At 45.8% G+C, this 23,289-nt stretch overlaps 1 protein-coding gene across 9 annotated transcripts in view; it reads right to left on the bottom strand.

Annotated features, from left to right (window-relative positions):
• Positions 1 to 336: 336 nt before the first annotated feature.
• Positions 337 to 23,289, bottom strand: part of RABGAP1L (RAB GTPase activating protein 1 like) — a 304,875-nt gene continuing 281,922 nt past the window's right edge. For 5 of the 9 annotated variants that reach the window (XM_069737819.1, XM_069737817.1, XM_069737818.1 and 2 more), the window contains 7 exons: positions 17,337 to 17,429; positions 4,726 to 4,836; positions 3,748 to 3,852; positions 3,512 to 3,595; positions 2,129 to 2,200; positions 1,855 to 2,046; positions 337 to 1,055 (listed from right to left, as the gene is read on the bottom strand). In XM_069737819.1, coding sequence (XP_069593920.1) covers positions 879 to 1,055; positions 1,855 to 2,046; positions 2,129 to 2,200; positions 3,512 to 3,595; positions 3,748 to 3,852; positions 4,726 to 4,836; positions 17,337 to 17,429 — 834 coding nt within the window. In that variant the 3' untranslated portion in view covers positions 337 to 878. Of the gene's footprint in view, positions 1,056 to 1,854; positions 2,047 to 2,128; positions 2,201 to 3,511; positions 3,596 to 3,747; positions 3,853 to 4,725; positions 4,837 to 5,135; positions 5,296 to 13,044; positions 13,268 to 17,336; positions 17,430 to 23,289 lie in introns of those variants that run through there. The other 4 variants (XM_069737824.1, XM_069737820.1, XM_069737821.1 and 1 more) reach the window with 4 other exon arrangements.

Genomic DNA, 23,289 nt, shown 5'->3' with positions numbered 1-23,289 from the left:
TAACCAGGGTAAACATCGGGTTACTAAGCGCGGTCCTGCGCTTAGTTACCCGATGTTTACCCTGGTTACCCAGGGACCTCGGCATCGTTGGTTGCTGGAGAGCTGTCTGTGTGACAGCTCCCCAGCGACCACACTACGATTTACCTACGATCACGGCCAGGTCATATCGCTGGTCGTGATCGTAGGTAAATCGTATAGTGTGACGGTACCTTTAGAGTCCTCGTTTAAATGAATGGGTTAACTAAGTTGATAACTGGTTTGTCCACTTTAAATTCACTATCTAGAAGCTTAAGAGTCTGATTAAAATCTAAGCTGCACAATGAAAGACACGCCTCGTTTTAGCAATGACTTTTTATTACGAGTAGTATTGTGATGGGTTAATAAAATGTAAAGTTGCATACAATACAACACTGTGTCCGAGGGCAGAAATCCCAAAGACCATTAGTGAAATTAAAGAAAAAAATTTTTTTTTGCACTTTTTAGGCAGCAATGTGTCAATTTTTTTTCTTTATCCGATATGTAAATATGCATTTCTATAAACATTTGTATTTTCACTGAAACATTTTATACATACAAAACACGTACATGAATCAGGCAGCCCTGGCTAAAGCCTATGAATGTATCCAAGAGGATCACCCGCCGGCTAAAGCCCCAGGACCCATGTTTATACTAAAATAATACAAGTCCGTTAAAATAATAAAGTGTAAAAGTGGCAGCAGCCCAAAGTTCAGTCCTAGGCGAAGCAAGAATCTGCGGCAAGGAAGGTAGACCGTGGCCGGGCCCATGATGGCGTCCAGCCCTGTAGTAATTTCCTTTGCTTGCGGTTCTCCGCTTCCCGTTTGGTCGTCTTGTGCTCTTGTGGGGTCTCCCTCCGGCTGTTATGTGCTCTCCTTGGGTGCCTGTAGGACTGGGCTGGAGGCTTGGGCTCCCTGGGGGGACTGTGCGGGAGGCTGGGTCCCTGTGGCAGTTTTAATAGAGTTCAGGGTTTTACTAAACCAGGAGTTTTTGGCAGCTTGGATTTCGTTGAGCAGCGCTCCTCGCTGGTGCTCCAGCTCCTACAGGGACACAGAAGACAGAGCCCAACATGACGTGTTGCAAATAACGAGTCATTTACTAATAAAAATGTTGCAGAATTGTCGCAATATTACCTAAAGTCTCATGCAGACGTCTCACACTGGGTCCGAGCACGGACTGTCTCCTGACCCGAGCTCAACAGTCTCAAAGGCGTACATGAGGCTGTCAACTTCGGGTCTGGAGATCAGTGGGGTCCTACGTGGCATTTCATGGTGCAGCCGCTACAGAGCCATTTTCTAAAAGTCACGGTGGCTTTCCGGACAATTATTAGAAGTGCATTGCAAATGTCTTGGCTGTTAATGATCGTCCAGTCTCTGCAGAATCTTGTGGCCATTAATAGTCATTTCTAATGATGCAGCGGAAAGCTACTATGACTTTTGGGAAGCGGCACTGCAGGTGCTCCAACCCTTCGCTAAATTTATTTAGCATTTTTACCAATTGTGCAGAAAAATTGCACATTTTTAGTAGTTTCATAATTGCAGGAAGCCACTAGATACAATAGAGAACCAGGTGGCATTTCCTCCTCATCCCTCCATCATAATGTTTTACTTTGGAAATTACTCTTAGGCCGGGGTCACGCTTGCGTGTGCAGTGCGGGAAACTCACGGATCAATACCCGGCACTCGGGACCAGAGCGTGCTTGTATTTCTATGCAGCTGAACGCTCAAGATCCGCTGGCGGCAGTGTCGGGTATAGATGCGTGAGTTTCTCGCACTGCACATGCAAGTGTGACCCCGGCCTTATGGATGACATCTCTAACCGTGCGATCGTCCTATGTACCTGTATCCTACACTTGGCCTCCACAAGCTGCAGTTTGGTCTGTGCCAGCTCTAGCTCCATCTCTCGCAGGTGCTTCATGAGGGAGTCCTTCTCGTCATCTCCTCCATCGCCGGCTTTGCCACCGGCGGAGCTTTGTGCCGATCCTTCCTTACTGAAGATCTCGCTGCAGTGACTGCAGGACATCACCTTGGCCTGTACAAACAGAACGGAAAGCAATGACGTGACGCTGCCTCCAGTGCTGTACTCGCATGTCTGATAGCTGACGGCGTCTCACCTTTACGATCTCCAGCTCCTCCCGACTGGCGGTCTGTTGTTGTTCCAGCCGAGTACTCAATTGAGAACATATCTAAAATCAGAGAGAAGACAATGGATTTATTATCGCGTTATTTAGACTAAATTCGGCCATACACATTAGATGGATGTCAGCAAAACAAAGCTTTGGCCGATCGTGTAACTCTCCCATACAGGAGCTCCTGTGTTTTCCATGCGAGCGCCTTTCCCCAGTCCCATCTGACTGCAGCTTATTTCCAGGAGACCATATGATCAATGGTCCAAAATCGGACGTGCCGGATCGACAATTGTCCGTGGGGTTTGCCAGCATTAGTCGAATGTGTGTGCTGATCATTTAGAATGGCAGAAGTTGGCGTTTGAGCCACTACATAAACTTTACTCAAAAGTCTGAGATCCTGTACCCTCCTCAATAACCTTTAGGGAATGTGCACACAATGTCTGTCAGGCAGATCAGCTCCAAAACTCGCCAGAAAAAGCACCATGAAAACGCTGGAAAAATTGATGTGTCTGTGTTAAAAAGACTTTGCTGTTCACATGTTCAGCATTTTAAGTGTCTGTATCCAAGCTCCCAAAGACATCAAGAAGTGGCCCAGCCATCCTCCTGGTGTCTTCAGGTCTGAGGATGCTCCACAAGTCAATGTGAAAGCTCAAACAAATGCCTGGGTGTCTGAGTAACTTAAAAAAAATGACAGTGGTTTCTTCATTGTTGAATAGAGCTAAAAAAAAAAAAAATTCCAGAAAACACCAGTAAAAAATAAAAAACCCACCTCCCTCCTTTCCCCCCAAAAAACGAAGAAGCTCACAAGAAACAACCAAAGAACGCTAAAAAGGATGTTATAGTAAAAAAAAATAAAAAAAAATACACATCTAACGTTTGTCTTTCTCTTGAAAAAAATCTGCATGTTCACTTGCCTGGAAAAGGCGTCGTGTGCACATCCCCTAAAGTGGTTTTTCGGTTTCATAAAATCCTTGACGCCAGAAACAAACTGCGCTGTACTCATCCTCCCTGGGTCCGCAGCGGAGTCTCCATCGCTGCTCCCGATACCCGTTGTGGTCTGCAGCGATTGAGAGCTGTTGAGCTCAGTTCCTGGCTGCAGTGCTGCAGACAATCGTAGACATCGGGAGCAGCAGTGTAGAGCCATTGCTGGACCCGAGGAGGGTGAATAAAGCTTAGTTTGTTTCTTTTTTTCTTTAAACAAACTGCAGTCGTGAAATGGGTTTTCTGACACCAGAAATCCCCTTTAGTGCCATTTTGGGATGTTTGATATCTCACCCGATTGGGTAGAGTAACATCACATGTTATAATGAGCGCCCCCTGCAGGCTGCTCCCCTGCCCGCAGTCATAACCATACTGGCTGACACTTACCTGCTTGTACTCTGCTATGATGGCCGTTGTCTTTTTAATTTCTTGCTCTGCTTTTTCTAACTGCTTTCGGAAAACCTCCTTTAGCTGCGGGGGCGCAAAGAAGACGCATTTACTAAATATTCACATATTTTACAGGTATTGGGTCAGCAGAGCAACCACGAATAGTATCATCAGAAATTGCAGAGCTGCTAAAGCAGATTCTTATCGCATTCATGCACCATGCGCCGTCCGCTCACCTGCGCCGTCTCCTCTTCCTGTTTGCGCTTTTCTTCTTCGGCTTCAATCAGCCTCTGTTTAGTGAGCAGAAGCTCCTTATTTAACACCTCGGCCTTGTCTTCAGCCTAGGAACCAAAAATTGCAGAAGGTAAAAGTTGGCAGCATTGGTAAGAGACAGACCGCACAGCCATGTTCTACGGCAAAGCCTCATCCTTACCGAATAAAGCAAGTTACAGTGGGCAGGAGAAAAGGAATAAAGGAGCCATGGAGCTTGTAAACCTCATGCCTCAGTGCCTCACTGTGTGCAGACACAGCCTTTTTGTGGAGTTTTTGGATCAGAAACTTAACATTTTTAAGATTGAGAGTTTTCACTTAAGATTCTGCTCCAAAAACTTCTAAAAGGGTTTGGTCCAAGTGCCATCAGTTTTTCTCGTATATGGAGAAGAAAAAAACATTCTTCGCCTTCTCCTATGTGACAGTCTGTAAAAATTGGACTGCACTCCGATGTCATCCAAGTGCGGTCCAGTTTCCTTCACAGACCCACGGACTTGCATTACTGGTTTTGATCGCACGCTCTGATCAAAATTGGACATGTATTTGCCTATAATTTACGGACAAGTGAACGGCCCCATAGACTATCACGAGCGTGAGTGATATCCGTGAAAACCATGGAAAGCACTTGTACAAGAAAATCGTATGTGAATGAGACCCAAGACTGTATTCACAGGTCATTTTTTCTCATACATTAAACATGGTCTTTTTTTGATCCATGCTGGATCCAATCCTTGTTGCATCCGTTTTTCTCATAAGAAAAACATCTTTGCTTCCACCTATTAAACATTTGCACGGGGGAGTTTGATCCACAACATGGAAGAAAGTACGGCACGTCTCGGTTTTCCTTTTTTTTGGGATACATTCGGTTCCGCAAAAAAAAAAAAAAGGCAATTTCATTATAGTTTATCCGTGATCTGTGCACAAAAAGGGGTAAGACGTCTCACCTGGTCCAAGTCATTGCGCAGAGCAATCTTACTGGTGACCAGTTCGTGCGCCAAGTCGTCATTTTCCTGTTCCAGTCTCATACTGGTTTCCTGTAACCTGCGGTTTTCTCTCTGTGGGGGAAGAACAAGCAGATGGTTACTACTACTCCTAACATCTATAAAAGGAGGAATATAAAGCAAAGCATCTGCGATAAAACGCGAGACCAGACCTCAAGGACACGTCTCCGTGTGCCGCCTCCTCCAGCACTAGATCTACCTGTTTGGTCACATCCCCGTCCTGCTTATCAGAACGACAGGCGAGGACGATGAGAGTTGTAACCCAAGAGGTGTTGTTTCAGGTAAGACGGCAGAAGATGACGACGGTCTCTGAGGACTGGTCACGGCGTCAGATTGGCAAAGCTTGTACACACAATGGACGGGTGCTGGTCCTGATCGTGCAGCATCTTGTGCAATTCACTGCTCGGCAGGACAAGGCAGGAAGAAGCAACAAGCCGCGGATTTCACAAGCGGAGGAGCAGCCTGCCCCGGGCAATGTGCGCTCACCACAGACAGACAGTGATACACAGCAGCTTTCCCAAAACTAGGTGTATCCGAGAAGGTCCCGGGCTCCGGACCCGCACTTTTGCTGGGTGTTCGCCGCAGGCCTACCTCGCTCGGTGCAATTAGGCAGCGACTCCCAACATAACCTGGGAGTTGTAGTTCTCTCTACAGCTGATCTAGACTGCAGCTCGTGCCTACAGTCCTTATGTAACCAGCGCACGACACTCGGGGTCTTGGAGGTGAATTGCTGCTCTTTTTGGAGACAGTTTCCCCCGTAACTTGTGCTGAAGCCTCCGACTGTCAGTGCGATAGGAAGCTCGGGTTATTTCCTGACTTGCTGCTGTGCAGGAAACAGAGCGGCTCTACGTGCTGCCATACGGCGTAATACTTGGCATTTACGAGAAGTGAACGTGCCTCCATCGCTGCACTGATGACAACACAGAAAACGGAACTAGATGGAAATAACGCAGCAAATACCGCCATCCCGGGCGGAGATCTTAGCAGACTCCTCTCCAACACCTTCATTTCTCCATGGCTTAGTTCACAAGGAAGAAGCCATTAACAGCTCAGAGATGGCGGCAGACGGAAAAACAGGTGTCCCCATTTAGCCCGCTCGTTCCAGTCCCCCCCTCCTTTACATTCTACTTTGTAAGGCTATATTCACACTTTGCGGATTTTGCTGCGGATCCGCAGCGGATTTGACCGCTGCGGATCTGCAGCAGTTTCCCATGAGTTTACAGAACAATGTAAACCTATGGGAAACAAAAAACGCAGTGCACATGCTGCGGAAAAAAACACGCGGAAAGGCTGCGGATTACATTCCGCAGCATGTCACTTCTTTTCTGCGGATTTTCACCTGCTCCAATAGAAAACTGCAGATGAAAATCCGCAGAAGAAACCGCAGTAAAAACCGCGATAAATCCGCAGTAAAAACCACGACGGGTTTTCACTGCGGATTTTGGAATTCTGCTGCAGAAAAATCCGCAGTGGAATCTGCAAAGTGTGCACATAGCCTAAATGTTGCACCATATGGCGGTATAAGACCATGTTCCCAAATAGAGGAAATGCTGCATTTTTCTTTTTTTTTAGGGAGCATTTGATGCAATAAAGGCTGTAATCTTATGTTGTTTTTTTTTTAGGCATTAAATATGACGAGTTTTCAAAATGGAAACCACTAATGTAAACACTTTTTTTTCTGATTTTTTTCCCCTCAATTTTTTTTTTTTACAGTTGCAAAATCACATCATATTAACAGCCAGGTGGATTTCCCATAGAAGTGAATAGAAAGCGCTTTCAGCAGCAGTTTTGGAGCAGATGCACTAAAAAGAAAAAAAGTCAAAGCACGAGGCCCACTTCTGCATCACGTTTTTTTTGGTGCAGCATGTAGCTCTATGCAATAAATAGAGTCTTTTTATACATCATCCCAATGCATAGAGATATACAGAAAAATTATATTTTTCTCGCCTCCGATCCCTGTAAAAGTGACGGCTTTGTCAGGTTTCCTGTAAGTAAAGCAACGTATGTTGTGCTAAAGTGAGTGCACACAAATGTTTTGCAAGTCCACAAAGACAGAGGAAGGGTCGGTTGCAGCGTTACTAAAAGTCGTTACGCCAGACGATTGCATAAAAAAAAAATATTACGTAGCCTGACAAACATTGAGGCAAGGTTCCTCGCTGCCATAACGGTATGAAGGCCGGCTATGGTGGGCTTGAAAATAATCTAAGAGCAAAGAGATCACATACGATGGATTCCTGGCTGTGCTCACACGGACTTCATAGAAGGAAAAGGTCACACTAAGAACATTGCGTAAAACTTTATGTATGAATTCAGCCTCACCCCACACCACAAGGTGCAGCCTACGGATATACTGGTCAGACTGGTGCACAATTGCCTAATATTTACATTTGTTCCCTTTCATGACAGATTACCATGTGCCGCATTTTGGCAGAGACCTCACCAGCTTCAAATCTGTACACACTAAAATCCTTTTTACAAGCAGTTTTCAACTTTGCACATCAATAATTGAAAACTGACGTGACATTAATATATTTACGCCAATTCTACAGACAAGGATACAACAAGCTTATATTCCTGGGTATGAAGTGTATGCACAAAGTAGTTATCTAGTATATACCACCCAAACCATTATAACCAAGGGTGTGCGGCACACGTTAAGAATTTGGTGGAGAAATTTCTACATCTCTGGGCAGTGGAAATGGGAGTTTTTTTTTTTACTTGAATTTTTGGTGCAGATTTTTTCCCACTCATTAATATGGATGAAATCTGCAGCAAAGAAAGAATTGACATGCAGCAGATTTATATTTGCAAGGAAAAAAATAGACAACGTGTGCATGGGACTTCAGGAACCTCATGTACTTTACTGTCATCGGGAAACCCTTCAGGGTTTGTGACAAATCTGCACTGAGAAAACGCAACATGTGCACACAGCCTTAGAGTCTGAGAAGCAGTGACAAGATGCACAACGTGCCGGAGCAGAAAATGAGAAAGTGCTGAGCCTTGTTTGTATAGAAAACATCACAGGAACCTATTCTAGAGAGGAATCATTCCCCACACCTACACTCCATGGAGTTACTATATGAAGCGTGTGCACACTGCTACCGAAAACCGTGCAAGGAGCGCCAAACGTTTCTGACAAGTCACCGATCGGAAAAGAAAAGTATGGCGCCTTACATACCAATGTGCTACTCGCAGTTTCATTTGAGGTCCTTTAAAAACCGAATAAACTATTCCCAAAGTGATGACATTTTGGTCTTACGCAGAGACAAGCAATTTGGTTTGCGTTGCCCTGGTGTGGCGTTCAGTCCGACCCTCCGCGGCAGTCGGACATCACTCCTGTACTCGGCATCCTGAGCACCTTTGGCCCTTTCTAGGCCCCGTGACATACAAGTATGTCATGACATAGCGGAGCCTAATAAGTGCTGAAGTGAAGACCGGCTGCCACCACGGTGGACCGGACCGGTCCCCAGCAGCAAGATCTAACTGCTCATCTCCTGGTTTTATAAGATTTGTGGATAGATCTATCGGGACAAAATATATTCTACAACCTATGGCACAGAGCACAAAGAAAGCTCGGACAGAACAATCCTCCTGTATAGCCAAGCGGAGACACCTGCACACACTGCTCATAGCGGGGGAGACAAGGACGCAAGCGGTGGGAGCAGGGACTTACCTTCACCGTGCACAGACTCGTAAGACCAAGGGGAGATGTGACTGGGGCTGGACCCAGGGAGGCGGCTGCAGATACTTCCTCCTGGAGGTAATGATAATCTGCTGCTCCTGATTACAGAGGAGCCCAGGGCGGCCGGGACACGGGAGGCGTCCGCTGACTAGTCCCTTCCTGTCACTACATCTATGCAGGATCCTGCTTCTCACCATCTCCCGGCACTTTTTGTAGAACTACAATTTCTCAGAGCATTTGTTGCAAATTTTGCTGCGGATTTACAGCAGATTTCATCCAAAGAGTGAAAAATCCATGATGAAAATCTGAAGCATAAACTAACAAGCGCAGGATTTAAAATCCGCAGATCAGGTCAATTTCCATTGCAGATTGTCTCCCAATCTACGTAAATAAGATTCCGTAAAATCTTAAGCAGTGTTGGCTGTTTAATACATCGTGGATTTTAAGCCCAGAAAACCAGGAAGGAAAATTTGCTGCATATCGATTTATTTTTTTTGTGGGGATATTTAACAACTAGAGTTTAAGGGTATGTGCACATGATGCGGAAAACGCTGCGGATCAGCAGCGTTTCTGCAGCAGTTTCCCATGAGTTTACATTACAATGTAAACCTATGGGAAACAAAAAACGCTGTGCACATGCTGCGGAAAAAAACGCGCGGAAACGCAACGGTTTACATTCCGCAGCATGTCACTTCTTTCTGCAGAAATAGAAAACCGCACTTGTAAAACCGCAGTGAAATCCGCAGAAAAACCGCGGTAAATCCGCGATAAATCTGCAGCAAAAATGCAGAGTTTTTGCCCTGCAGATTTATCAAATCCGCTGCGGAAAAATCCTCAGTGGACCATTATACGTGTGCACATAGCCTTAAGGCTATGTGCACACATTCAGGATTTCTTGCAGAAAATTCCTGAGAAAAACCTGAAATTTTGTGCAAGAAATCTGCACGCGTTTTTTGATGCGTTTTTTTTTCCGGACATTTCCCAATGCATTGGGAAATCCGCAAAAAAATCCCCGCAAAATTAATGAACATGCTGCGTTTTTTACCGCGATGCGTTTTTTTCACGGAAAAAAAACGCATCATGTGCACAAAACATGTGGAATTCATTCTGAATGATGGGATGCTTATTGTATGCTGTTTTTTGCAGTTTTATAGCGTTTTTATAGCAAAAAAACGCGAAAAATCAGCAACGTGTGCACACAGCCTAAGAATCAGTTTCCCAAACGAGTGCATCTGCGCCCATAATAAACTGATGTAGTCAAAGTAGGAGAACACTTGGGTGTGCGAGTATCCGGGCAGTGTGGGCACACGTGCACATGGGCAAAGCCGCCAGTCAGGAGAATTTCTCCTGTGCTGCAGAGAGATAACGGTTATGCCGCGCTTCTACTTCCCGTCAGTCACGTGTGATCCTGTGTTACTACTTGTAAAACATACTAAAAAATGGCTGCTGATTTTGCTGTATGGACATGTAGGAGTAAAAACCAGACAACTAATCAATGCAACTGCACTGACGAGAATGGCATTTATAGATGTGTAAGGATATAATACAGTTTCTGACACCTGTAAGGCTATGTACACACACTGCATTTTTTTTTTAATGCTGGCAAAACCTGCTCTCGGAACCAGCTTACAAAAAGCAGCTTTTGTCTATTGTGCATGCTGATAAAGTTTAGTGCCCCCCAAAAACATGATTCAACTTCCTTGGGTTTTTGGTGCGTTTTTGTACTTATTTAAATGCTGAAAGAAGTGACAAAATTGCAGTTTTCACAAAAGCAGCAGTTTCCCAAATCAGTCAGGAAAATAAAACCAATATGTGTACATGAGATTTCTGAAATCCCATAGTCTTTGCTGGCACTGTAAAACACAGCTAAAATTTGCATTAAAAATGCAGAAAAAAAAGGCCTGGTGTGAACATAGGCTAACAATGAATTGTAAAAATAAAAATTGTGCCACTGATTTGCCAACATTTTTCTGCCTCGAAGCTACAGTTCACTACGCCAGGTCCAAGCAGCCGTATTCCAGTATCTGTGAATTACTCCACTGTAGTAACAGAGTGCACCCTAGGCGCTAATCAGTACATGTCCATTAGTGTCCGTACAGTTGCAGCCCCTAAAATCTGCTTACGGACCGAGCTAAGAGATTAATGATATTATGTTTTCGAGAACCTTCTGAAAAGTACATAGAAAATAATGGAAAGTATTGAGTTAATTTACATATATACAAATATACTGATATAATACAAATAGATAGGAGATATCAGTGCAGACGCCCCTGTACGACAGTGTATGGAGAAGGCCGTGTATCACCATGCAGGCTCCCTCAGGGGCCATATATCTATAGAGCTTTTCTAGGAGAAGGTGGCTATGTTCACACTGAGCTTTTTGGAACCAATCTGCTCCCAACAACCTTCACAAAAAAATGCTTACAAAATGCTTGGGAAAGTTCTATTGGAAATCCATTTTGCTGTTTATATAAGTTTTTTAGATTTTTTTCCCCTTAGGTTATGTACACACAGTCTATATTTGCCATTTTTGTGCACCAAAAACACCAGAAAAAGCATTGAGAAAATGCTCAAAAGAATGGATCTATTGATTTCCATGTAAAAACGACTTGCTGTCTATATGTTTCGCTGGTTCCTCCTCCTCTCACCTTCCCCTTACTGTTGGGGTTCCTCAAGGATCAGTCCTAGGCCCCCTCCTCTTCTCTTTGTATACTGCCCCTATTGGACAAACAATCAGTAGATTTGGCTTCCAGTACCATCTCTATGCTGACGACACCCAACTATACACTTCTTCTCCTGATCTCACGCCTGCCTTATTAGAAAACACCAGTGATTGTCTTACCGCTGTCTCTAGCATCATGTCCTCCCTCTATCTGAAACTAAACCTGTCAAAAACTGAACTCCTCGTGTTTTCTCCCTCTACTAACCTACCTTTGCCTGACATTGCCATCTCCGTGTGCGGTTCCACCATTACTCCAAAGCAACATGCCCGCTGCCTTGGGGTCATCCTTGATTCTGACCTTTCATTCACCCCCCACATCCGATCACTGGCTCGCTCTTCTTACCTGCATCTCAAAAACATTTCTAGAATTCGCCCTTTTCTTACTTTCGACTCTGCAAAAACTCTTACTGTTTCACTTATTCATTCTCGTCTGGACTATTGTAACTCTCTACTAATCGGCCTCCCTCTTATCAAACTCTCCCCGCTCCAATCTGTCCTGAATGCTGCTGCCAGGATCATATTCCTCACCAACCATTACACCAATGCCTCTACCTTGTGCCAGTCATTACACTGGTTACCCATCCACTCAAGAATCCAGTACAAAACTACTACCCTCATCCACAAAGCACTCCATGGCTCAGCACCACCCTACATCTCCTCTCTGGTCTCAGTCTACCACCCTACCCGTGCCCTCCGCTCCGCTAATGACCTCAGGTTAGCATCCTCAATAATCAGAACCTCCCACTCCCGTCTCCAAGACTTTACACGTGCTGCGCCGATTCTTTGGAATGCACTACCTAGGATAATACGATTAATCCCCAATCCCCACAGTTTTAAGCGTGCCCTAAAAACTCATTTGTTCAGACTGGCCTACCGCCTCAATGCATTAACCTAACGATCCCTGTGTGGCCTATATTAAAAAAAAAAAAAAAAAAAAAAATTAATTAACTGGTTCATGCAGCTTTACATGAACACCCAAGCCTTACACTATGGCTGGTCCGAATAACTATAGCAATTGTTACCATCCACCTCTCGTGTCTCCCCTTTTCCTCATAGTTTGTAAGCTTACGAGCAGGGCCCTCACTCCTCTTGGTATCTGTTTTGAACTGTATTTCTGTTATGCTGTAATGTCTATTGTATGTACAAGTCCCCTCTATAATTTGTAAAGCGCTGCGGAATATGTTGGCGCTATATAAATAAAAATTATTATTATTATTATTATATTATTATTATATGCTCAGGCTTTCAAAAGACGTCAAGTTATTAAAATAGTACATTCTTCAAGCATTTTCCATTAAGAAAAAAATACTAAAAAAAAGAAAGAAAAAAAAGTCAGGAAATTGATAGTAAAAAAATACTCAGGAAATTAATTAAAACTGTGAAAAAAAAAAACGCTCAAGATTACAAACTCTAGAGAAAAGCAGAGTTTCCTGAAGCGTTTTATGCTTAGAGAACAAACGTTTTTAATCACCGGAAAGGTTTTTTTTAAAAATGCCTAGTGAATAAAAAAGTGCACGTCACTTCTTTGAAGCGGATCCTGATGGAATCTGCTCCCAGCTAGACACTGTCCAGTCAAAAGGTTGCAAAAACAGGAAAAGAAAAACATGTCCAAAAACAACTTCTCCCAAAAAGGAGCATTTCTTGAAGTGGTTTCTGATTGAAAAACTTGTTGTTTTTGAAGGGCTCAAAAACCTCAGTGTGAGCACAGCCTAATGTCCATTTACAAGGGCCGATTTCTGGCCATAAGGCCGAGTCTACATTTAGAAACTCAGTTTCCGAGCTGGAATGAAGCCTAGAGGACAAACCCGCCATTCATACACCATATCGGTAACATGAGCAGGAAAGAAACAGGAGAATTCTCTCACACCAAAATAACTTTATTAGTACTAGTTGTATTTACAGGAATTTAATATAACTAAATCACTTGGTGTCGCTCGTTCCTTCAGGGTCTACCGTGGCGTCTCCTTCCGAGCTAACCAGGCCCGTGTACAGGACACAGGAGCTCACACATGGACGCCAACGATCGATCAGGCGCCGAGTCACAGAGCGAAGAAAGGAGACATCTGGGTTACAAACACAAACTGAAAGAAAAGGGACAACAGCTTTTTTAAGGGACACCTCTCACCAATATACTGTCCAGCCATTCTGTGTCTGACCCTATAGCCCCAGCATTAGTGGGAATCCACCTTCGTTATACAAGATGGCCGCCACAACCGTATCTAGGGAAGACGCTGCCACAGCCGTTTCTATGGAAGACGGCTGCCACAACTGTACCTAGTGGAGAGGGCAGCCAAAGCTGTACCTAGGGAAGATGGCCACCACAGCAGTATCTAGGGGAGAGGGCCGCCACAGCCGTATCTAGGGGAGAGGGCCGCCACAGCCGTATCTAGGGGAGAGGGCCGCCACAGCCGTATCTAGGGGAGAGGGCCGCCACAGCCGTATCTAGGGGAGAGGGCCGCCACAGCCGTACCTAGGGAAGATGGCCACCACAGCAGTATCTAGGGGAGAGGGCCGCCACAGCCGTATCTAGGGGAGAGGGCCGCCACAGCCGTATCTAGGGGAGAGGGCCGCCACAGCCGTATCTAGGGGAGAGGGCCGCCACAGCCGTATCTAGGGGAGAGGGCCACCACAGCCGTATCTAGGGGAGAGGGCCACCACAGCAGTATCTAGGGGAGAGGGCCACCACAGCCGTATCTAGGGTAGAGGGCCGCCACAGCCGTATCTAGGGGAGAGGGCCGCCACAGCCGTATCTAGGGGAGAGGGCCACCACAGCAGTATCTAGGGGAGAGGGCCGCCACAGCCGTATCTAGGGGAGAGGGCCGCCACAGCCGTATCTAGGGGAGAGGGCCGCCACAGCCGTATCTAGGGGAGAGGGCCGCCACAGCCGTATCTAGGAGAGAGGGCCGCCACAGCCGTATCTAGGGGAGAGGGCCGCCACAGCCGTATCTATGGAAGATGGCCGCCACATCTGTACCTAGGGAAGATGGCCACCACAGCTGTATCTAGGGGAGAGGGCCGCCACAGCCGTATCTAGGGTAGAGGGCAGCCACAGCTGTATCTAGGGAAGATGGCCACCACAGCTGTATCTAGGGTAGACGGCCTCCACAGCTGTATCTACGGTAGACGGCTGCCACAGCTGTATCTAGGGGAGAGGGCCACCACAGCTATCTAGGGGAGAGGGCAGCCACAGCTGTATCTAGGGAAGATGGCCACCACAGCTGTATCTAGGGTAGAGGGCCGCCACAGCTGTATCTAGGGGAGAGGGCAGCCACAGCTGTATCTAGGGAAAATGGCCGCCACAACTGTATCTAGGGAAGACAGCCGCCACAACTGTATCTAGGGAAGACAGCCGCCACAACTGTACCTAGTGGAGAGGGCAGCTACAGCTGTATCTAGGGTAGATGGCCGCCACAGCTGTATCTAGGGTAGACGGCCTCCACAGCTGTATATAGGGTAGACGGCTGCCACAGCAGTATCTAGGGGAGAGGGCCACCACAGCAGTATGTAGGGGAGAGGGCCACCACAGCTGCATCTAGGGGAGAGGGCAGCCACAGCAGTATCTAAGGAAGAGGGCCACCACAGCAGTATGTAGGGGAGAGGGCCACCACAGCTGCATCTAGGGGAGAGGGCCGCCACAGCTGTATCTAGGGGAGAGGGCCACCACAGCAGTATCTAAGGAAGAGGGCCACCACAGCAGTATGTAGGGGAGAGGGCCACCACAGCTGCATCTAGGGGAGAGGGCAGCCACAGCTGTATCTAGGGTAGACGGCCTCCACAGCTGTATCTAGGGTAGACGGCTGCCACAGCTGCATCTAGGGGAGAGGGCAGCCACAGCTGTATCTAGGGTAGACGGCCTCCACAGCTGTATCTAAGGTAGACGGCCACCACATCTGTATCTAAGGTAGACGGCCTCCACAGCTGTATCTAGGGGAGAGGGCAGCCACAGCCGTACCTAGGGAAGATGGCCGGCAAGCTGTATCTAGGGTACATGGCCTCCACAGCTTTATCTAGGTTAGAGGGCCGCCACAGCTGTATCTAGGGAAGACGGCCGCCACATCTGTATCTAGGGGAGATGGCATCCACAGCTGTATCTAGGGGAGATGGCTGCCCCTTAAACGGCATTCCAGAGATAAAGATTGGGTTTTATTTCTTTACATTTCCAAAAATGAAAATTCACTGAGGGTCATTGTGCTATGAGAGGCTGGGAAATAAGGGAGGTTACCGGACTGGTTGCTATGGGCAATTTCCACCATTTTTCCTTTTAACTTGTTTTCATAGGTATGTCATATAACTTCAATCTCTTAACCTTCGATGATTCCTGTTAAACAATAAGGACTCTATACTCCGAGGGGGGACGACATATTTAATTGCTGTCATTTTCCCATTGCTCTAATTATGTTCAGGCTGAGTTAATTACAGGGCCGACTGGAGCGTGACATCAGATCTATGGACTAGAGAAAATGAAATAAAGCAATCTGAGTCGTCGTCAGGGATGGCGTGTCACAGCCCAGGCCGAGCGGGTAGCATTTCTATGGAAAAGAAACCATGAACACGGCGTATTATCAGCTTCTCCTACAGGCAGTAGATGTGGGTGTAAGTTTGCTGATTCTGTCCCTTTTGGGGAAAAAACATTGCCGCTCACAAAGGCAGAACCCACAATTTAGTCAGTAGGGTCTGACAGGCGCCGGTAGAGCCCGGCGCCACTGAACAGGGTCTAAGGGCTTTTAAAGCCATAACCAAAATTGTATTAAACCACTTCACAACCCACCATGTGCATTTTTTGTTATAAATTGCTATGGAAAGTATGAAGCAGGCTCAGGAACTGAGCAGGAGCCGCGGTGTTGGGGGATGGGAACACGTCGTCTTTTATATAGCGGCGTACCGGCATAGTTTTTGAAGCAGCGGTGGTTTACCTGAAGCGTCTGCTTTGTTGTATTGGATTTCAAATTTTGCCCCCGTTTTTTTTCCCCTTAAATCTTACATATAAGATGTATAAAATAATGGCGTCTTCCGAGCAGAAGCCGCCTGAAGAATGGTCAGGTCACTTCTCCGAACGCCGTGAAGCGGTTAAAAATAAGCTATAAAAATTGTTTTGACATTGCTGTGCACTTGTTAATTCTTTTTCACAGGGATTTTTTTTTTTTTTAGCGCTGTTCTGGGCGGAATGTGCCTGAAAAAGACGCAGTGTGCACATTACATAGAGAAAAACGGAGAGGGCTTCAATCTGTGTTTCTTGCTAACAGAGTCATTCATATAATTGTGCCCTTTCATTTGTGTAGTCGCCTTGCAAATCAACTATGAAAATCAGCCTCCCTTATGGAAACTTCTCCTGTGCTGCAGCTGTGCCCTGGAATGCTCCTACCTTCCCCATTGCTCTGTAAACACACCATACCAAAGCCTGCATAGATCACACCTAGGAGACAGTCTCATGCAGCCCCGGAGAGACCCATCTGCTCTACTCGTGTCTCATTGCTAAAGATATGGCTGATGTGGTCATTTATTTTGGATTTTTATCTTGATTTTGAATGGCATGCATAAATTGAATGGCTGCAAAACTGAACAGACGTTTACAGTGCTATTAATGAATAACCGGCAGCAAGTAGAGACCCTGTGGATATATCATGTACAAAAAGAGACTATAGAAATATGGCTCCGTTATACAATGGGAAAAAATCCAGCCCCTTGAAGAGAGGTCACATAAAAATACAAATCTTTATTCACTCAAATTTAAAATAAAAAATGCCATATAAGTATTACAGTCGGCACGTGTTTCAGGTGATCATGTCCTTTTGGGATCATCATTACAAAAAAAAGGGGGAAAACACAATGCTGTTGCCCATAGCAACCAGTAATTACTTTTTTTTTCTCAATCATCGCCTATCAAAATGGAATTTTATAAGATTCTACGTGAAATCTGCCTGTTCCATATTAATCTGCCTATTTTAATTAGGAATATCATGCGCATGCAATAGTAAGAGCAAGGTGATGGATGAAGTGGACAATAAATATTATTCATTGCATGAAACTCTAAAAATGTCCTGGTGTCATGGTGCACGATGTAATGCTGCATTTTCGCAGGGTTACAAGAATGCCATGCAATTTCTCATTTGCAATGTACACACTAATAATAAATGCCCCTGTGATTATTACCTTGTACCTCTCTATCGGATCTTCTTGTTGTAACTGGCTCTCTCTCATTGCCAGATATTCCTTTTCATATTTTTTAAGTTTTTTTGTAGGCACCTGGGAGAAAAAAAAAAACACATTAGGAAAATTAACTCTAGAATGCAATGATACAAACTTACCACTAGGTGTCATGCAAGTACAATTTACAGAAACAGGCTAAGAAGTGCAGTTCCTGATTTTGACACCAGATGGCAATGTCCTTAGTGGTAAAACACCTGCAAAAAAATCCTCTCTGCTGTTGCGGCAATGAACTTGCATGTCCTCAATGAAATCTATAACTTGCAGCATCATCGGAGGAATGTCAGAATTACAGGATTTACTAGCCTGTAAATACCTGCAATAAAAGCGCCAGGATCATGTACACAGCAATACTCAATAATTTCAGTATTAGTTCCCCTGACTCACATCTTCCTTACCTCTAAAGGTTCCTACAGAAAAGTTGTGTCATTTGTTGCCACAAACGTTTCACACTGTTATTCATAATTTCCATCTATACATATATATTTGTGAAAAGGCTACACGCTGTGGGTCCTCGTCCCCTCTACCCATGTTCACACACCATAAAATGTCATGACGTACCTTTCTCTAAACAGTCACCCGACAACCTATAAAATACAGAATGCCTCGGTTCATACAGTTACACACATGGCTTCCAAAATGTTCCAGGCGCCCCAATATGGGCGACATAGTCTGAAAAATGAGTGCAATCTGAGGGGGCTACAGGACAAGACTTAAACATGGCTACTTTATCCCCCCGAAACAGCAGCAAACCTATCTACAGACTGTGTCTGGTATAACTTATAGCAGAGAATGGGGCGAGCTGTAACGCTAGAGCGATCGGGGCATGTTGGGAGTTGTAGTTCTGCAGCAGTTGGAAAGTCACGGATTGGGCACCACATGCCCTAAAAAGTAATATTGCCCCCTCTTGTGACATCCTCACCCTGCATAATGAATTGTGGGCCAAACCCTACTGTAAAGATTAAATGATTTTCCTCTCCACAAATCCCAAAATCGCCTGCGCCTCGGGCCATACAATGGGCCCCTGTCAGCCGCCTACCTAATCTGGAGTGAGATTTAATTAGACCGGGGCCAGGACGTCCGTTCAGGAGGCAGAGCGAGTCTTTCCTGCTCACGAGAGGATAAAATAATAGATTAATAAGTGACAGAATGGCGGCATTGTGTGATAAACCTCGCAGTAGGCGCATCGGAATCTGGCTCAGGTGCTGGAAAACATCACACCTTCCTATATTCATACAATCGGCTGCGGAAAGTCGTCTACACCAGGATAAGGGCTTGGACCAGATTCACCGCTGGTGGGATGACAAAAAAACGACACGCGGCAACGGAAAAATGGATTCACAATTGGGCTGTATAGACCCACCGGGGTGAATACTGGTGTTCCACCCTCCATATCTACAGTACTGTAGTAACAACGACGTAATCATACTAAAGCCTTATCCAGACGCCTGTTTTCATGTGCATGTTCTATCTGTGTTTTTCAGGGCTAGAAAATGTACCTGTCACACTGTGACGTCTTCGGTACGGGAGAAAGCCTCATATTGTCCCTGAAACTAGGACTCTAACTATCCCTGTCCTGGGGTACTCTTTAAGGTGGGGAGGCCTGGGTTTCCGACCTTGCTATTCTCCTGTTAAACCCTGATCTATACCCTCCTTCATGAGGCATGGGACAGAAATATAAGGGAAACAAGACACATAGACAAAACAGGGATAACACAAAACCTCTATCATACAAAAGCACTAACCAACAATAGAGAGGAGAATAGGGACAGGGAGGAATAAACTAAATGGGACCAGGGACCAGGAGATAAACACACACGTACTACAGCAAACCACAGAACACTACTACAATAACTCTACACCAACCACTTCGCTTCAGCACACAGCACAGGAAGACAAGTCTTTCACCTGCAGGGACTAACCGTCCAGAGCCAGTATATATAGAGGGAGTAAATGATAGGCAGTAGCAGCAGAGAACAACCAGACTGTATGGTCTCAGCCAGCATGAAAAGAGTCCTAAGCCCTCATCACCGAAGGAAACCAAATCCATTTAAAATAAGACCTGACTCACACCATCTCTAAAGAAGGCCTGCGATTCATAACCCAACGTGACCATCTAACGCCAGGTCTTCCAGTGGGACGTGACAAGACCTGTTCAGATGTTGGTGTCTATTTGGGGACTAAAGGCCCCTTCACACTGAGCGACGCTGCAGCGATCCAGACAACGATCCGGATCGCTGCAGAGTCGCTGTTTGGTCGCTGGAGAGCTGTCACACAGACCGCTCTCCAGCGACCAACGATGCCGGTAACCAGGGTAAACATCGGGTTACTAAGCGCAGGGCCGCGCTTAGTAACCCGATGTTTACCCTGGTTACCATCGTAAAAGTAAAAAAAACAAACACTACATACTTACCTTCCGCTGTCTGTCCCCGGCGCTGTGCTTTCCTGCACTGACTGTGAGCACAGCGGCCGGAAAGCAGAGCGGTGATGTCACCGCTGTGCTTTACGGCTGGCCGGCGCTCACAGCCAGTGCAGAGAAGCAGAGCGCCGGGGACAGACAGCGGAAGGTAAGTATGTAGTGTTTGTTTTTTTCACTTTTACGATGGTAACCAGGGTAAACATCGGGTTACTAAGCGCGGCTCTGCGCTTAGTAACCCGATGTTTACCCTGGTTACCAGCGAAGACATCGCTGAATCGGCGTCACACATGCCGATTCAGCGATGTCTACGGGAGATCCAGCGACAAAATAAAGTTCTGGACTTCTAGCTCCGACCAACGACAGGACAGCAGGATCCTGATTGCTGCTGCATGTCAAACTGAACGATATCGCTAGCCAGGACGCTGCAACGTCACAGATCGCTAGCGATATCGTTCAGTGTGAAGGTACCTTAAGAGTAAAAAAACAAAACCCAGACATCTGATTTTGATCAGAGTCACAGATAAGACTCGTCAATGCAAGTCTTTGGGTCTGTGAAAAACTTGAACAGCGCAAAGAAGTCAGTCCATACCAGTGCTGTCGCTTTTCACTGACTGACAGACGTTAATAGAACCTTCATCGGGTCTTGTTTTTTTTAAGCCTAAAAAAAACTGAGGGCAAAAAATACAAAGACTGCTGAAAATCTGTTCCGGCACCTGATGAAAAAACAAAGGACGTCTAAATGAGGCCTTTTTGCTACCTCATCTGAGAGCAGCATAATGTAGGCAAAGAGAAGCTGAATTTAAGGATGTATCGTGTAGTCCACTGGGTGCAGTCGTTCTGATACAATCAGAGATTTTCAATTTAAAAAGAAGCAGAGCTGAGAAAGCGAGCCCCGACCATACCACAGCTAACCCCGCCCACACCAGGCTTATCACAGGGAGAGGGTCCTCGCCAGACTAGTGTAGTTGGCAATGTTAATCTCCTGGTGATAAATCCTTCACAGTTAGTAAACTGGCTCCTGGGTTTCATCTGTTTTTCTTCACCGAAGCAGGTAGACTCTGATTTGTTTTTTTATCCATTGATTTTTAGTAGTCATGAGGGTCAATAGTGACTTGTGGGATCACGGCTTCCAACAGGCGGCGCTATAGAGTTCAAGTCCTTCCTCTATGAAGAGGCAATTTGCATATGAATGGATAAATGAAACTCTATGGTCCGTGTGCTGTCCGGGACAAAAATGGACGAGGATGTGGTTATGTGGTCTTCAGCTCATAGGGTGCAGTATATTGACATCACCACCCTGCGCCATGATTACTCCATAATCATTACACTTCCCGTTTTCCCTTCGCGCTCCATGTTTCCCCCTAGCACCCGTCCCAGTCCCCCCTATGTCTGCACATCATGCTCCTCCAGGTTCTGCCCTGTTGGCTGAGCTCACTGAGAAGTTTCAGGCCTGGCTGGAGCTTTTCACCAGTGACATGGCGGTGGCCTGACCTAGATTCCGGCGAGAGTAGAAAGGATTCCTTGTTCTGCTCCCGGTCACCTCAGCTACCAGACGTGCGGGACACAGATCCGGGCTCAGAAACCTTACATTCTAGTACATGCAAGTTCTGATAAGGACACAGCAATTTTAACTTTTTTTTCCCCAAAAAAATATTTAATCTTTGAAAGGATCATGATGGGTTTTGGGTGAGTTTTTTTTGTTTCATTTCCTAAAAAAATGCAAATAATGTATTTTACTTATTGGGTGCAGAAAGTCTACATGAAAAGCTCGTGGTGTGAACATAGCCTAACAGAAATTTATCTAGAGAGTATATATATATTTTTTTTTTACTGGGGGCATACACAGTGTTTTTTTTTTTATATTTTGGATGGAAAATCCGCTACTAGAGTAGCAACATTGTGAATGAAATTGAGATAAAAAACCAAGACACGCAAAAAAAAAAAAAGAAAAAAAAAAAAGGACACATTGCTGTTCTCGATCCGTGTTGTCAAACTCACCAAAGCAAGTCAATGGGTCAGAGAAAAAAAAAAAAAAAAAAGATTGCGGTCGGATGGCGTCTGAATGTCATCCAAGCACCGTCAGTTTGTTACTGACTAATGGGTAGGGGAAATTTTTTTTGCAGGCGAGAAAAATGGATGATAAACTGAGAAGAACTAAAAATGGATTAAGAGGAACACACAGACATTCTAGGGAGGAGCTAGAGGAACACAGACATTCTAGGGAGGAGCTAGAGGAACACACATACATTCTAGGGAGGAGCTAGAGGAACACAGACATTCTAGGGAGGAGCTAGAGGAACACAGACATTCTAGGGAGGAGCTAGAGGAACACAGACATTCTAGGGAGGAGCTAGAGGAACACAGACATTCTAGGGAGGAGCTAGAGGAACACACATACATTCTAGGGAGGAGCTAGAGGAACACACAGACATTCCAGGGAGAAGCTAGAGGAACACACATACATTCTAGGGAGGAGCTAGAGGAACACAGACATTCTAGGGAGGAGCTAGAGGAACACAGACATTCTAGGGAGGAGCTAGAGGCAGACAGACATTCTAGGGAGGAGCTAGAGGAACACACAGACATTCTAGGGAGGAGCTAGAGGAACACACAGACATTCTAGGGAGGAGCTAGAGGCAGACAGACATTCTAGGGAGGAGCTAGAGGAACACACAGACATTCTAGGGAGGAGCTAGAGGAACACACATACATTCTAGGGAGGAGCTAGAGGAACACACAGACATTCTAGGGAGGAGCTAGATGAACACACAGACATTCTAGGGAGGAGCTAGAGGAACACCCAGACATTCTAGGGAGGAGCTAGAGGAACACACATACATTCTAGGGAGGAGCTAGAGGAACACACAGACATTCTAGGGAGGAGCTAGAGGAACACACAGACATTCCAGGGAGGAGCTAGAGAAACACACAGACATTCCAAGGAGGAACTAGAGGCAGAAAGAAATTCTAGGGAGGAGCTAGAGGAACACACGGACATTCCAGGGAGGAGCTAGAGGCAGACACAGACATTCTAGGGAGGAGCTAGAGGCAGACAGACATTCTAAGGGGAGCTTAAGGCAACAGACATTCTAGGGAGGAGCTAGAGGCAACAGACAGACATTCTAGGGAGGAGCTAGAGGCAGACAGACATTCTAGGGAGGAGCTTAAGGCAACAGACATTCTAGGGAGGAGCTAGAGGAGCACACAGACATTCTAGGGATGAGCTAGAGGCAGACAGACATTCTAGGGAGGAGCTAGAGGAACACACAGACATTCTAGGGAGGAGCTAGAGGAACACACAGACATTCTAGGGAGGAGCTGGAGGCAACAGACAGTCTAGGGAGGAGCTAGAGGCAGACAGACATTGTAGGGAGGAGCTAGAGGAACACACAGACATTCTAGGGAGGAGCTAGAGGAACACACAGACATTCCAGGGAGGAGCTAGAGGAACACACAGACATTCTAGGGAGGAGCTAGAGG

This window comes from Ranitomeya imitator, chromosome 8, assembly GCF_032444005.1.
Source record: "Ranitomeya imitator isolate aRanImi1 chromosome 8, aRanImi1.pri, whole genome shotgun sequence".
Lineage (NCBI taxonomy): Eukaryota > Metazoa > Chordata > Amphibia > Anura > Dendrobatidae > Ranitomeya > Ranitomeya imitator.
Note: the sequence above shows the minus strand (reverse complement) of the source record. Positions and strands in the feature narration are given on the sequence as shown.